This window comes from Carettochelys insculpta, chromosome 14 (genome assembly GCF_033958435.1).
Source record: "Carettochelys insculpta isolate YL-2023 chromosome 14, ASM3395843v1, whole genome shotgun sequence".
NCBI classification, from domain to species: domain Eukaryota; kingdom Metazoa; phylum Chordata; order Testudines; family Carettochelyidae; genus Carettochelys; species Carettochelys insculpta.
The window spans coordinates 45,896,028-45,913,108 of record NC_134150.1 but is presented as its reverse complement, the minus strand read 5'-3'; the positions used below and the strand labels follow the sequence as shown (position 1 = coordinate 45,913,108).

Sequence of the window (17,081 nt, the reverse complement as noted above, 5' to 3'; positions counted from 1 at the left end):
TAGACTGAGCCAAGTATGCAGACGAGCCCCTATAGTGACGAGTGTGATGGGAACTTTGAGTCACTATAGGGGCTCGTCTACATACTTGGCTCAGTCTAATTCTTGACCTTCCCCCCCGCCCCACCCCTCCACTCTCTGATTTGCTCACCTTGATTATCTTTTTCTGATTTGTCCTCCTCGCTTACTGTTTTTTTTGTTCTCTGTGCCTTAAATATTGAGTCTGTTCTGGTCTGGCTATGGGCTGAAGAAGTGGGTCTGTCCCACGAAAGCTCACCTAATAAACTATTTTGCTAGTCTTTAAAGTGCTACTTGACTGCTTTTTGTTTTGATAGTGTATAGACTAGCACGGCTTCCTCTCTGTTTTTAATCTGACCTGTACAAGAAGTAAGTTAAGAGTGATGGGTGGCATCCCTGTGAATATCAGAAGTGGGAAACTGTCCTTGTAATGCGTAAGATAATTGAGAGCTCTGTTAAGCCCCAGATAAAATATGTAAAACTTGCAAACGAAATCCAATTCAGATATCTCCCTTTGTAATCTAGTGGTAAAATCCTTTTACAAGAATAGGGCCACCACAAGGGCCATTATTTTATGTGCTGGGACATGGGCTGACAACCAAAATAGCAAGAGCCATGTTTTTCTAATTTGGTAAAAAACTCCATAATTCAAGAGCTGCAGTGAATAGGAATACGAGACAGTCCTTAATAATGTCAAGCTATACTTTTTGTAACCCCACTTTTAAGAAGTGTGCACACAATGATTTGTACTACAATACTGTTTACTGCAGGACATTCACAAACTTTTTACACATTCTATTTCCTCACATTTTACGTGTGTTTGTACCACTATCTTCCTGACTTTCACTCCCACACCTACTTTAATTCTGCCAATTTTACTTCATGTTATTTCAAATTTTTTTCTTAAAAGGCATGTTGCCCTTCACAGCAGGAATGCCACAAGCTTCCTTCTTTTCAAAAATCAAGACTTTATTAACAACATGATCAAAACAGATACAGTATCATACCTCATAATGCACTGCATATTATTAAAGGGGGAGTTATCCAACATTTTGAGATCAAATAGTTCGCTGTTTAGCTTCAAGTTGTTCATTGTTGAGCTTTTAGATTGTTACTGTTTACTGGGGGGAGGGGGGGCGGGAAGAAATCGAGTCCCGCCCCCCCGTCAAAATCAAAACAAAAAACTGTACAATTATAAGGCTGGGAGCCACAAAGAAGTCCTTAAAGATCCACATGCAGCTCCAGAGCTGCAGGTTGCAGATCCCTGTACTGGGAGATTCAACTTCAGGCCATTACTCCTTGTTCTGCCATCTGACACCACTGAGAACAGTTTCTCACCCTCCTCTTTAGGCTCCCCCCTTCAGGAAGTTGAAGGCTGCTATTAAATCACCTCTAAGTCTTCTCTTCTGTAAACTAAACAAGCCCAAATCCCTCAGCCTATCCTCATAGGTCTTGTGCTCCAGACCCTTAATCATTTTTGTTGCCTTTTGCTGAACCTGCTCTAGCAAATCTACATCCTTTTTATACTGGGGGGCCCAAAACTGGACACAATATTCCAGATGTGGCCTCACCAGTGCCAAATAAAGAGGAATAACTACTTCTCTAGATCTGCTCAAAATGCTCTCCTAATGCACCCCAGTATGCCGTTAGCTTTCTTGGCTACAAGGGTACACTGTTTACTCATATCCAGCCTTTCATCCACCATAACCCCTAGGTCCATTTCCATCGTACTGCTGCTGAGCCAGTCAGTCCCCAGCCTGTAATAATGTTTGGGATTCTTCCGCCCCAGGTGCAGGACTCTACACTTCTCCTTATTGAACCGCATCAGATTTCTTTTGGCCCAGTCCTCCAATTTATCCGGGTCCCCCTGGATTCTCTTTCTACCTGCCAACATATTTACCTCCCCCTAGTTTGATTTCTGAAATAGGGCACGTCTAGATGATCCAAGGCCACTCTTTTGAAATAGCATCTCCGCCACGGCCACGGCCACAGGGAGCGCAGAGATGCTCTTGCAAGCTCCAGCAGGGCTCTTTGGTTTCCGGATCCAGCCTCGTAAAGCTGCCAGGATCTAGAAACCCCCATGTAGGAAGCTGAGAGTGTGCCCAGAGCCTCAGGAGCACGAGCTCTGACAGGCACACCTTCCAGCAGCCCCAAGCCCAGAGTGCAACAGCCCACCAGTCAGATGGCAAGCCTCCCACATTCCTGGGACCCTCAGGAAGCCCCCTCCACCCAGCTTGAGGTCGCCAGAGGTGAGCCAGGGCCAGAAGAGGAGTGGCCGCTCCTTGACAGAGGCCAAGATCAGAGACCTCCTTGGCCCCATGGGCTGATGAAGACATGCTCCTGCACAGCGCTGCGTGGCCCCAGAATGCTGGGGCCCTTGATCAGCTGTTGCTGGGGCTGCGGAAACAGGGCCATCCCAGTGCACAGCTAATCAAGTGTGCTCGAAAGTCAAGGAGCTCAGGCAGGCCTACAATCCAGCCAAGGACACCTGCAGGAAATTGACACTATCAAGAGCTACACCAGCTCCTCAGCCCCAAAGACACTCATAACCCAGTGGCCATGATAGACTCTGCCAGCCCTGAGACAGACCCCGAAGTGGAGGCGCAGGACCAGCCAGGACCATCAGACCAGACCAGGGTGGAGAACCCAGAGAGCCTTGGAGGACAAAGGCCCCTTGGTGATGGCCATCACCTCCAGCGAGGCCCCTCAAGGCAGGAGCCTGCATGCCCCGGCTGCATCCCAGACCAGGTGTTGCAGCACCCAGCAACTGTGCTTGTGGACAGCGCCACAACCCTCCCGACTGGGAGGGGAGGCAAGGGCCAGACCACAGCCAGTGGGTGATCCACAAATGCAGCCCCACAGGACTCGCGGGGGCGGGGGAGGGGCAGGATATTGGGCAAATGGCTGCTGCATCGGGGGACAGTCAGGGCGGCCTCTCTCTCCCTTGTGTTTCTACAGCATCATCCTCCAAGGGCCAGGCCAGGCTCATCCTGGGTACCAGCACTCTGGCCTGGCCACTCGACAGAGGTGGGGGAAAGCCTCATCCCCACCACCTAGGGCAGTGCCTACCCAGCCGCGGGACCAGTACGCTGCCACTGCCATTTTGACCCGGAGGAGGCTGCAGCAGCATGCACTGCTGCCATAAGAGAGCAGAGGGTCATCCTCTGGGAGTGGCTCTTCATGGAGCAGGAAGACAGGGCCTGGTGGTGGGAGGAAGACAGGGCCTGGTGGTGGGAGGACTGGGGTAAGGCAGCCACAGCCCTCTGGCACCTTGCACCCCTTCCCACCCCCACCCGCCCTGCTGCCACTGAACTGACAGCTGCCCTTATCCCCGCTACCTTCTCCCTGGCTGCCCAGCTCACACTAGGCCCCTGGCTCAATGCCAGTGCGGGCCAGAGCAAGCCTGCCCCATCACCAAGGTAGTGCCCCCAGCCCCAGCCCGGGCCTACCTCCCTGTCATCCCAGCCCTGACACGGCCCCCACACCCGGGGTGGCAGTGGATATGCCCCATCAGCTACCATACAGGGTGGCATTGTGGTGGCCCCATGGGGAACTCCCAGGCAGGGATGTGTATGCCCTCCTCCATGCGGCGCCCCAGCCAGGAGTTCTGCAGTACTCAGGCATTGTGGGGTCACCCAGCCCAGCCCAGCCCATGCAGATTTTGGTGAACCGGCCCCTGGAGTCAACAACAGCCTGCAGTACCACTGAGTGGTACCCCTTGTGCTGTGGCTATGTGGGTGCCATAGAGGGCACCAAAGCAGTTGGGGATCTGGATGACACCAGGGTGGGATTCACAGCCATCAGGTTCCCCAACACGGATGCCCCTCTGCAGGATTACGCTGTTGATCGCCTGGACCAACTGTGAGAAGGAGGTCATTGACACATGGGCCTGCACAGCAGGGAGCCCCGTGGCCCTCCATGCCCTGCACCTCCCCTGCAGAGCCCCCGGGCCCAGGGGCCTGCTCCTCCCTTTCTGTGGTGGGTGTGGTCCCCGACCTGGCTTACCTCCAGGAAGGTAGCTCCAACAGTGGTCTTGCCCACTCCGAATTGTTGTCCCACCGAACGATGGCTATCGGGGAGGCCAGCTTCCACAGCATAATCCCCACTTGTTTCTCAACTGGGCATGCAGGTCACACACGGGCGTCAACACGCTGCAGGGCAGGTGTCAGCCAATGGCACAGCTCCATGAACGTGTGCCTCAACATTTGGAGGTTCTGGAGCTACCTTTCCTCATCCCACTGGCCCAGTGCCAGCCTCTCCCACCAGTCCCCCCCTGCCAGGATAGCTCCAGAGGCACCAGAGGGGATGGGGAACAGGGTGTAGCAGTTGCCCTGTTGTCAGGGCCTGCAGGACACCAGTGAGAAGGGGAGGCAGGGGGGTAGGCTGCAGGGCTTCCAACATGGCCAGGATGACTGTTGCCATCTGGGCAGAGGTGTCGGTGGAGGTATCAGCCTCAGGCAGCTGCTGGTGCTCCATGCGCTGCAGCATTCCCTCAGACCACAGTGTCTGTAGTGCTGTGTGCACGCACAGGGTGGGTGTGTATGGGAGGGGCTCTTTATGGGGGCCGCTGGCTGCGGGACCCAGGAGGTCTTATTGGCCATGCAACCCCATGCATGGTGTTTCCTGCCTTGTTCTTTCAAGGGGGCTCATGTTTCTGTGTGGATGCTCTCTTTCGAAAGACTGGGGGTTTCTTTCAAAATAGCAGACCAGTACGACGATCCACTTTGTGTGTGTGGCCACATCCTTTTGATATTCCTTATTTTGATTTTCAAAGTTCCACCTTGCAAGGATTTGTGTGTAGTGTAGACACAGCTCTTGTGTTATCTTTACTTCAAATCTTATGAAGTGTGTCTTACCCACGAAAGCTCATTGCTTAATGAATAAAACTTAGTGTTTAAGGTGCTACAGGACTACTTGTTTTACTTTTTTGGGGGGTGGACCTAGAGTAACACGCTTACCCTCTGAGACATCTCATAGTCTCCCTTAAATGCAAGAGATACCTTTACTTCTAACTCCAATTGTAATCAATGTAAGAAAGTACATACTACATTTGCCAGCATCCAAATGCAGACTTCAGAAGTCAAATTTTAATGCTGACCCCAACAGAAATCAAGATTTCCTTATACTGGCAGGTTCTGGTTTCATCAGAGCCACCCCTGGGTCTTGTGAGAGTCTCCTTATAGGCTATTAGAAGGAACAATTCCTCACCTGAGAGATTCTGGCAGATTCTCCTGTGATATACTAGCCATCAGTCTCTGGAATGCATGGAAAAGTTCCACCTTACAGATCCGTGACCTAATAGGAAGAAGAAAATGAATGCAAACCATCAGCTGTAGGAGACAACACAGGAGTTTTGCTGTGGACACCTCTCTCAATAAACATCCAACCATGATTGATAATTTTCTCCTTCCCTCAATTATACACACTTTGCCTAGGATAATCTTACAAGTTACTAGCCACTTCCCTAAGCCTTACACATCAGGAACGGCTCTCAGGGAAAGAAGAGGATACCAGAAGAAAGGAACTTTTAAAACAAATGTGCTTTTGTATGCTTGGACATAGCAGATAGTTTTCCAGATGTGGTTAATATACTGGAGGAAGTGGTTCTCTTTCTATTCTACTGTCTGTGGAGATGACAGCACCTAAAATTCACTTACTGCAAAAATGTCTGGTTAGTTATAAACAATATCGTCTATGAATTTTTTAAGGGCATTTTACAAAAACTTATTTCCTGATCAAACCAAAAAACAGTGGTAATTTTATAAATATTAAGACAGAGCCCCATAAAGATAAAATGCAAGTGCAACTAACTGTTCTGTAGGTTTTTAGAAAATTTCAAGTTGGCTTTTAATTATAATTTTAATATTCATATAATGCGATTGCTAGAGAAGTGAATAGGACTGAAGTGAAGAGAAAGGAAGGCTCGGGGCAGCCATAAGGGAGAGGAAATCACTCAACCCATCACCGTAGCATAGCTATAGGCCTGTGTATCCCGACAAAGACAGCTGTGGGTTAAAAAAAAATTGATACACATTTCATAAGTGTATGAGCAGCATTTGCTGGCCCTTTCCTTCCTGGATGTGGTCAGCAGTGGCATTAAAAAACCCAGAAACAGTATGCTTTTCTTTACAATTGACATCATCATAGCCCTAAAAAAGCCCTTTTGTTAATTTCTTGGATGTAAAGGGATCCTTAATGATTAACTTCTGCTGCACAATCCCAGCTCCCCAATCTCCTTTCCCTCACTTGAAGTGATACATTGATTAAAAGTTACATTGTCCAAGAGAGAAGCTATACAGCTGTCCTAGCCAGGGCTACGCCAGACTGCAGAGAGGACTTTTCAGTACCCCCAAAACATCCTGTCTCCCTGACAGCCCACAAACAGCTCAGAAGCGAGGGGCTCAGCAAGAGAACAACCCACAAGACTGGCAGAACTTTCAACAATTACACTAGTGATCATGAATAAAATTAAATCAAATGAGACAGATGGAGGCAAAAGCAGAAAGGAATAGAAATCCTAATCTTCGTCACAAGGGTGCTAGACAGACACTCAATTACTGACTGCCAGGCACTCACATTATGATGGGGTGGCAATGAAAAGCTCATTTTATAATTTTAGTAATAATAGTCATCCATGGAGTCTTGCAGGAAAAACAGTAGACAAAATATGAATTTCTAATGTAACAAACTAAGATTTTACTTTGGAAAACTGAACTTTAAATCACAAAGAAGCAAAAAGGGTATCTACCCCTTTTAAAGGTCAAACCATCCCAAAATGTGTTAAATAAGTGAGATTCTTTTCATTTGCACTTATCCACAGAACAGATATAGTATAGAGCAAAGCCTTGTGAAGTTTCCCTCACCTCATCCATTCAGCGTGAGAGGTTAATTAAGTCTATTTAGTTCTTGGCATTTCTGTTCTGACTTTATTGCGATTATATAAAACAAACCTATCCACAGTTCTAGGACCAGGCCTCCTTATTAAAACATGTTTATTATGGCAGAGCCTAAGGGCCCACCAAGAACAGAGCCAAGCACTGCATTTAAAAAAAAAAAAATACCACACACACAGAGCAGCCAGCAGTTCCTGCCTTGAAGAACTTACAGCAGAACTAAACCAGACAAACAGAGCAAGGGGCACCAGAAGAGGGGTAGAACACACCAGCCGAGTAAACAATGAGATGACAGCAAACAATGATAGTTCCACTTTTTTTTGGGGGGGGGGTGGGGTGGGATAAGGTAGAGAAGGGCAATAAAGGGGAGAAGAAGGCAGATCAAGAGTGACAACAAGATGAAGAGACTGAGGGAGGGGAGAGATGGAACAAGCAGCCAATCAGCATAGAGGGAAAAAAAACAAGAGAGAGTCCAACAAAAACAGCAGAAAGCTCTAAGGGACCATGGGTACGAAAGATTCCTGGTTCTTGTAGAAAAATCCTCTTCTGAGGTGATTTATATGTCCCTGTCCATGAGCTGTGGTGTCTGCATGGTTGCCCTGCATCCTGACCAAATAGCTCTTAAGCTAAGCATTTTAAACTTATAACCTGCTTTACCAGCAGTGGTGACATATTTCCCTCACAAACCACATCAAAATTAGATAAATTAAAAAACCATATTCACTGTTAAAATGGAGTTTTAGAAATCCAAAATGGCTGCCAGAGAATGACAGTTAGAAAATGACAGTTGTAATTAATATTCGGCGAGCTATGAATATGTATGAAGTTATGGTTTGAAAAGTTTCAAACTGATTGGTTACTTTAGGATCCTCATACATATGTAATAGTCAAATGCCCCTTTGATACATTGTGGCACTGAGGAGGACCTCGCAGGCAGAGGTTGTCAAACAGGTCCACCCAGGCTGCATATATTCAGAAGAGCAGCCCTGCTTGGGCCATTCCGGACCAGACCTCAAAGGAGAGCAGAAGAAGAAAGAAGACTACGGAGAAGGACTGAGCTAAGAGCTGGACTGAGCCTGTAGCTGAACATCGCTGGCAAAAGAGCCGAAGCTGACCTGCGTGTCAGTCATCGCTCTCTAGCTGCCGTGGGCTGTCAAAGAACAGAAGAGCTCCAGCCTGAAGACCAGAAGAGCTCCAGTCTCCATAAAGCTAAATCACTAGTAAGGCTCCGGTTCTTTTATCCGGAGGGTTTGCCTGGCAGACTGCACCGCCCAAACAACGGTGCCCTGCACGGGGAAACCGCAGCAGCGACCCTGCCCTTCCAGTCACCGACCTTAGCTCAGGCTGGTGTCTGAAATATCACGGTCGTTCCTAAAAACACAGGAGGTTTTTGTTAACCAAGCTGGTTTTTCGTCCTGGCTCTCTTTTTCTCCCTCCTTTACTATCTGACCTGACGCGGCTGCCGTACAAGCGCGCCATGAGGGTCATAACTTCCTAGCTTGAAGAGAACTACAGGCCCAGCGCCTGGATCACAGAGCAGGAATAAGGAGGTATTTATGGTCTGGGTTTAAGGTTAAATAATTAGGTGAGCAGTTAATGTTTTTATATACCTTTGTAATAGAGGGTGGATTGGGACTTCCCCAAGTCCATGATCAGCACCTTATATTTTGTATTCCTTGTCCTTCTGTAAAGGCACAGGAGGCCAATGCTATTGGTTTAGCTTAAAACTATTGCATGCACACAGGAGGGTAGTTAGGTAAACTGCGTTGTTACTATAATCCAGAGCTATAAGCTCCCCCCTATTTAGGAGGGTAGAGCGGTCAGGGATAACCCAATAAAGGGAAAACCCTGGTATTCTTAGTAACCCTTTAAGGGTAATCAAGGTTCTGCAATAAAGGGCCACCATAACAAGGTGGTCAAAATAGGCAGTACCATTTTTTGAGGGGATAACCTTTAACTAGGAAAACCCCTCCACTTAACTAAGGGGAAAACCTCTCAGTAGGAAACCCCACATATACTGGGCTCTCCCCTGCTTGGCCAGCAGGGCAACCCATTTAACTAGAGAATTGACCTAGCTTAGTGCAGGCAAATTCTTATTCTTATAAGATCTGCTCCCCGCGGTAGTCGGCCAAGGGTTGAGCGACCTGGTGAACCTCAGGAAGATCCAGGAATAAATAAATAAATATAACTCAGCTCTGAAGTTAATCTTTCCATTTTACAGCACGCATCGAAGGCTGCACGGTCCGTCCCGGAAGCACAGTAAGTAGCTGAGGGATTAGATAGCAGTGCTGTTACAGCAGTTACCTATTGTTTAAGGCTACAAGCCATAGTATTCAAATCCTGTGCCTATTCCACAAAAACAAGGGCTTACATATTTTGTGCAAGTTAGCTTACCAAAATTCATACTTTTAAGTTACAAAATAAACCCTGTCTCCCTGTTTGAACCTGACATCTTGTTTGTATTTTCTTCCTTGGGTAAACACACCGCAGCAGCGCAGTTCACACACCCTGAAACCCCGTTGTGATTAGACCCACCGTAGACGGCGAGCAGGGTCGCGGGGTAAAATCCTGGGAGCATTGGTAAGGACTCAGTTTTAGTCCAGTCCATTGCTCTGGTGTGATTGACTTGACCTAATCAAATATTCAAATTTATTCATACGTCACTCACATCCTCGATAGTTCTGTGTCTATTGGCTAGAGACCAGTGTTCCCTGTAAGCTGACTGCCATAAATTTCTTGGTACTCCTGTTCCTAGAGAAGGACTGGAAACACTGTACAGTGAACTTCCAATAGTGGTGGACCGATGTGCTATGTCAAGCAAATTTTCCTTCTAGGAGCATGGCATGTTGTCTTAGTTTTTTTCATAACACTAAATCTAGGACTCTCCTCCCCACCTGCTCACTCAATGCTGCTCAGTGCACTGCCCATGGGAAAATAGGCCATGCGAGGTATCAGTTGATGATGGGGACATATGACTATAAGACCAGAATAAAGCCAGGACTACCAATTATTTTCCCAGGATCAAACTGATCACACTATTTGATCTGGGGGAAAATTCCTGCCAGCTCCCAGACTGGCAGCTAAGTGAAGCTTCCACATCACAGGCCCCGGTTCTCATGGAGACTTTAATCATCCAGACATTTGTCGGGAGACCAGGACATCAGCACCCAGACAATCCAGTAAGTTTTTGGAGAATGTTGGGGAGAACTTCTTGGTACAAGTGCTGAAGGAACTGACCAGGGGCCGTGCTCAACTTGACCTGCTGCTCCCAAAACAGGGAAGAGCTAGAAGAAATAGAAGTGGGAGGAAACCTGGGCTGCAGCAACCATGAGATTGTAGATTTCAGGATCCAGATAAAAGGTGAGCAGTAACATACAGACCCTTGATTTCAGGAGAGCAGACTTCGACTCCCTGACAGAATGGATAAGCAGGATCCCTTGGGAGACGAAGATGAAGGGGAAAAGAGTTGAAGAAAACTGGCAATATTTTAAAGAAGTCTTATTGAAGGCACAGGAACAAACCATCTTGCCGTATAGTACAAAATGCAAACATGGTAGGCAAGCAGCTTGGCTTAATGGGGAAATCTAGTCAACTTAAACTCAAAAAGGATGCAAACAAGAAATTGAAACGGGGACAGCTGACTAAGGAGTATAAACGGCTGGAGAATGCTGGGGAGTAATCAGGAAAGCGAAAGCACAACTGGAACTGCAGCTTACAAGAGATGTGAAGAGTAACAAGAAGGGTCTCTACAGGCATGTTAAACAATAAACGGGTTATCAGAGAAGGTGTGGGGCCGTTACTGGATGAGGGAGGTAACCTAGTGGCAGATGATGTAGAAAAAGATGAAGTACTCAATGCTTTTTTTGCCTCAGTCTTCTCAGACAAAGTCAACTTCCACATGACAGTCCTAGACAATGAAGTATGGGAAGGTGGAGGGAGGCCATCTGTAGCTCAGAACTTGCTCCTTACCTATCTAGAAAAACTAGATGTTCACAAGTCCATGGGTCTGGATTTAATGCACCCCAGGGTACTGAGGGAGTTGGCAGAGGTCATTGCTGAACCTTTGGCCATCATCCTTGAAGACTCTTGGAGATCAGGAGAGATACCGTATGACTGGAAAAAGTCAAATGTAGTGCCCATCTTTAAAAAAAAAAAAAGAGGAAAGAAGGACAATCCAGGGAACTATAGACCGGTCAGCCTTACCTCAATCCCTGTGAAAATAATGGAGGGAATCCTCAAGGAATCCATTTTGGAGCACTTGGAAGAGGGGAAGTGATCCTCTCCAGTGTATCCACATCCTTCCTATATTTGGAGGCCCAGAAATGGACACAGTACTCCAGATGCGGCCTTACCAAAGCCGAATAAAGAGGAATAATCACTTCTCTGGATCTACTAGCAATGCTCCTCTTGATGCAACCTAATACGCTGTTAGCTTTCTTGGCTACAACGGCACACTGTTGACTCATGTCCAGCTTCTTGTTCACTACAACTCCCAGGTCCTTTGCTGCAAAACTACTACCGAGCCAGTCGGATCCCCGCCTGTAACAATGCTTAGGAGTCTTCCGGCCCAAGTGCAGAACTCTACACTTGTCCTTATTGAACCTCATCAGATTTCTTGCAGCCCAGTATTCCAATTTGTCTAAGTCAGTCTGGACCCTGTCCCTACCCTCCAGTGTATCCACCTCTCCCCCTAGCTTAGTGTCATCCGCAAACTTGCTGAGGGTGCAATCCAACCCCTCATCCAGGTCAGATAAATATGCTGACTAGAACAGAACCCAGAACCAAACCTTGGGGCACTCTACTAGAAACCGACTGCCATCCCGACATCGAGCTGCTGATCACTAGCGGCTGGGCCCGACCTTCTAGCCAGCTTTCGATCCATCTTACTATCCATTTATCCAATCCACATTCCTTTAGCTTGCTGACAAGAATATTGTGGGAGACCATATCAAAAGCTTTGCTAAAGTCACAATAAATCACATCCTTTGATTTTTCCCCTATCCACAGAGCCAGTTATTTGATCATAGAAACTAATCAGATTGGTCAGGCATGACCTACCCTTCATGAATCCATGCTGACTATTCCTGATCACTCTCCCCTCCTCCAAGTGCCTCAAAATGACTTCCTTGAGGAGCGCCCCCATGACTGTTCCAGGGACTGATGTAAGACTGACTGGCCTATAGTTCCCTGGATCATCCTCTTTCCCTTTTTTAAAGATGGGCACTACATTTGCCTTTTTCCAATCGTCCGGGATCTCTCCCGATCTCCACAACTTTTCAAAGATAACGGCCAAGTCAGACAGTGACATCTTTTGGTCATCATTCATCTGAACTGGCTTTGAGCCAATAACTCTCAGGCAAAAAAGTCTCCACATCCCATCCTCTTGAGCTATCACATTCCAATTTAGCTTTCTGGATATGTCTATCACCAGACATGCTCATATTACAGAAACCAGAGGTTCTGTCCAAAGTAGTGCACTATCAGGAAATTTATCATTCCAAAGTGGTCAGGACAGGACAAAAATGCATTTTTTTTCCCCTAAAAAGTGCAGTCTTGAGGACAGAAGTCAGCTTCCATTTTTAACATGTTAATGACCACAAAAGAACAAGTGCCACAAGCAAAGAAGAAAGAAAGTGATCCAGTTGTGTTAGAAACAAACAACAAGTGTTCCAGGTTCCAATAAAAGTTTTTATACTTGACACAAAGCAGGCAGAAAAAAATGCATCCTGCAAGGGAAAAAACAAACATCTCAAAACAAGAGCAACCAAAGAAATCAAATTATTCCAACAATAAAAGCAGCACTGCAACAATCCTCACCAATACGACGGTGGCCGTATTTGAAAAATCTACCATACAAGCAGCTCATCTCTTACCCAGTCACCAGCTCGAACCACTGCCTTCTGCGAGGCAGAGCATGACAATTTAGTTTACATAATTATCAAAGTATTCTGGTTTAATTTAAAAATATCCCCCTTATTTTAAACAGAACTTTTTAAATAATTAAATAGAGGGTAACAAGAAATATGCCAGTGAGGGGGCTAAAACAACAAACTCATATTTAACCTACTCTGCCCCTACCCTCTGTTCTGTGCACCGGGAGCATGGTCAGAGATGGAACAAACGGGGACTTCTGCCTCCATTTCAAAATGATGCCCAAACAACGCTGTGAAGGCAGAAGAGAGGGGAACATACATTGGTACGGATACACGCCCAGAAGCATGTCACAAGCCCTTACCACCACCACCACCACCACACCTGCTCTGGAGACTTCCGATCCCTTTTTTGGTTGTTCCCTGCTTGAAGCCATTTGAGGTGACATCTAGGGATTGCTCAGGAACTGCACTCCAGCTGATAGCTGGGGGGAAAAAAAGGATCATGTAGTAATTGATTCCCAGCAGAAAACCAGAACTCTCAATACTACAAAGCAGGCTTTGTGATGACAGTGCACCATGCTCTGACTAATTCAGGTAAGTCAGAAAGATTTCAGTGCCAGTGGTATATTCATTTCAATCCCTTCATGGATGAGTTTTATATGCAAACATTTCAATTAAACATTCCTTTCCTTCCCAAGAACCTACTAAACTCCTGAGACAGACAAAAACCAATCATGTAATCTAGGGACAGATTTTTCAAAAGTGTTACAAGAAACTAAAAATGGTGATAGGCACCTAGTGGGATTTTCAGAAGCACCTAAGTAACTTTAAAATTTAACCTTTAGTCTCTCTTCCACACAAGGCAGGAGTGTTCTTCGATAAGCACAGTTAAGTGCCCCTGACAGCAAGGTTACCTCTCTCTATGCTTGAGATACTGACTCTGGAAGATTCTACCTTGTGGCAGGCATTTTGCACACTATTCTCACCCCCCCCCCCCCCCCAAATAATCCCTCAACCTTTTTCACCATTGCACCTTTTAAATGTCTGCAGATATATTCTTTAAAATGTTCCATCAGAAATTAACTAACAAGCAGAAAGCCAGAGGAGAGCTAATATTTTTTCTATTCCTCTCCCCAAGCCTGTCTGTTTCTCCTCATCTTAGTTTATAAGGTTTCTGTTGCCGGGACTGTTTTCCTATCTGCGTTGCAAGTGCCTCACACTGTGTGGATGCTACTGTAATATAAATAGCAAAGAAAAAATGCATAGACTGCTTCTTCATAATAAGCTGTTGTTGCAGAGGGATTGCTCATGTCCATTCTGACTGGTGTGTGCATGCACAAAGATTCTTCCTGTAGCAGTACCACTGGGTTGGCTGTGGAGCCCCCTGGAATGGCGTCAGTATGCCAGCATGTATATGCAACAGTCAACTCTACCCCAGCTCTGTTCCTTCTAGCTGGCACTTCCGCCAGAGAGGAGGTGGGTGGGATTCAGCATAGATATAAGCAGCAATTCTCAAAGAGCAACAGTTACAAAAAAATAGTCCATTCCAACAGGTGACTGCCAAGGAGAGAGAGGAATGGGAACTCAAGAGGTCACTGACTACAAGACTGCTCTGCTGAATGCTGCATTGTCTCTGGCATGATGAGTGATGGTATAGTGAGCTGCGAAGGCAGGCACTCAGGACCACACTGTTGCCCTGAAGATATCCTGTACTGGGACCTGCCCAATAAAGGCTGATGATGATGCTTGGAAGCTGGTGGGATGGGGTGCGGGTGACGGGGGGTGGAAGCGATGGACTTTCACTAGCTCCTAACAGAATAGTCTGTCCCTTAAACCCTTTCAACTATAGCAATAAAAAGTTGTGACTTACGAAGGGTTTCATACGGTCAAAGTATAAAATGGACGCCTCACGTCCAGGGAGTGAAGCGCCCATTTCCTATTATTAGCAGGGGAGTTATGGAATTAAAAACAGACAGGAAAATATTTTGGTTGATATGAAACTGGGAGACAACTTTCTGAAGGAAAGCCAGGTGAGAGCGTAACTGAAACTCGTCGTTATAAAAAGCTGTATACAGGGGCTCTGATCCGAGAGCTTTCAACTCCGAGACCCTTCTCGCCGAAGTGATAGCTACAAAAACATACTGCTTTTCTCCTTCTGCACTACACCAGAAAGTGGGATCAGCCCTGCATGCTCACACCTGGAGTTCTAACAGGGGAGCAATGCCAGCGTGCTTTTACAGCATCCTTTCGTTGGCGCTGAAGTACTGCACATGGATGTCGGTGTGCTGGAGGAAGAGTCAGTGCCAGGTCAGATTGCTGCAATCTCAGTGCCTCCTCCATCAAGAGTAATTTGAAACCTGTCCTCTGTTTGAGGCCAAAATTCTCAACAAATAGGGTACTGATCTGTCTGGAGCTCTTCACCCAGACACTTTATGCAGTGTTTGTGAGGGTCACCTGTGGGCATAGGCTTCCCACAGGTTTCATAGGTTTTCAACCCTGAAGTGTACAGCATGAAGTCCAGGGAAGAAAAGGGAGCGGGGGGGGGGGGGGGGGGAAGGCGGGGGAAGACACCCAAAAAAAAAAATCCAACTACTATATACAAGTCCTAACTCTAACTACAACTAAACTAGTGAGGAAGCTAGGGAACGCATGTGCAAGAGCAAGGGCTGAGAGCTCAGACAGACATGACTGGAGGTTAGAAGGAACTGAGCAGTGGTGGGGAGGGCTACGGCTGGCTGTTGCACATATTCACTGGCATACTACTACTACTACTACTACCACCACCACCACTCCAGGGGCTCCAAAGTCAGGCCAATGGATCCTGCTAAGACAAAAATCTTCAACAATCGTGCATGCACACCTCAGAATGGACATGTCCAATCAGTTGAAGAAATTTTTACTCATATCTGATTTCCCTTCAATTTTCTTCTTGTCTCCCTGTTAACAGGACACAGGTGCAGTTCCATCAAGTAGCACATGAATAGCCTACTGCCACTCAGCTCCAGGATGTGATGCCTTTGTGGAAGCAGCTAAAATAGTAGCAGTCTTAGTTGCTGTATTGCACTGGAAAAAAATTCTAGTTCTAATGTGTAATCCTTTCCCGCCCTCGGTCTCTTTCAGCATTATTGCTCCTAAGGTTCCTCTAGTCTACTGGTACCTGTGTTTCAGTTCACCTTTTCACAGATAAATCAGGTGCATTTTTCCAAGAGGAATCTCATTTTGTTATTTCCTGCAAATATGACTAACCTCTAGTTTAGTTATTTAGAGTCTTTATCACCACAGTAGCTAAACACATTCTTCACTGGCACTTGCGGTATCTTCCAACTTAGTGGAATGTTAATATGCTGTTGGTTTCCCACTGTACCCTACCAATGAAGTCACAAAATAAGACTGGTGCTAACAGAAATTTCTGGCAACCAAAAGGACAGAGGTGGTTTGCACAGTGGTGGCATGTCTTCAGCCCATGAATGACCTATTGCCACACAGTGTCTTTTTCAGGTCAGTTTTATTTTCTAAACAAAACAAAACAGTTCCTCAACCCATGCTAGGTTACATCTCACAGGAGTTTTCCCTTTACTGATCTCAGTCTTCCTGCTTCAGGCCCTCCTGTAGGATTCTTCCTTGCTTTTAACTGAGCATCACCTCCCAGGGCTTACTCTTCTCCCCCTACTTCCAAAAGGGTTTTCACTGTCTCTCCTTCCAGCAGACTCTTTGCTGTGACCCCACTTCCTTACTGACAACCTCTCTTTATAGCCCAGACGCTGTCCTGTCCTCTTAACTGGCATATATGTTCTAGCACAAGTAAGCTGGATCCGCTTAATTTAAGCACCTATCCAACCTATGACATGGTTATTTGTTTATAATCTTTCCATCAATTGATTAGTATATCTAGAAATACCTACATTAAACATTCTAAGCTAGTTTTCAGCTAATTCTCGGAATTATATGGCAGCAGATGGCTCATAGATATGTAGCCGATATCCAAATATTATATTGCAAAGCCATGAGAATAAACAGTGAAACCACACAATGATCTGCTTAACTCACCTCACTGCTACCAACAAGCAAGGCAGACATCCTAAAGTCATGTCAATAAAATTTTTATATCATATTATTTTGTATTCTCGCTATATATAGGACTCTAGCTAGCCTGTGGATCTGATCTAGTATGGCAACTGCTGCATTCCTACACCAATGAGAACACACACCTAACTGAAACAAGGATACAGTTTTATTGATGTAACCCTTGTGCCTTCATTACCTTTTTAGCAGCCTTTATTTATGAACTATAATTAAACTG

General features: G+C 46.2%; 1 protein-coding gene across 7 annotated transcripts in view; it reads right to left on the bottom strand.

Annotated features, from left to right (window-relative positions):
* The window catches only part of ADAT1 (adenosine deaminase tRNA specific 1), an 89,368-nt gene that overhangs the window by 41,193 nt on the left and 31,094 nt on the right, over positions 1-17,081 (bottom strand). For 3 of the 7 annotated variants that reach the window (XM_075008417.1, XM_075008413.1, XM_075008415.1), the window contains exons 8-9: positions 13,164-13,263; positions 5,224-5,310 (exon numbers count right to left, since the gene is read on the bottom strand). In XM_075008417.1, the coding sequence (XP_074864518.1) occupies positions 5,224-5,310; positions 13,164-13,263 (187 nt within the window). Of the gene's footprint in view, positions 1-994; positions 2,504-5,223; positions 5,311-13,143; positions 13,264-17,081 lie in introns of those variants that run through there. The other 4 variants (XM_075008420.1, XM_075008418.1, XM_075008419.1 and 1 more) reach the window with 3 other exon arrangements.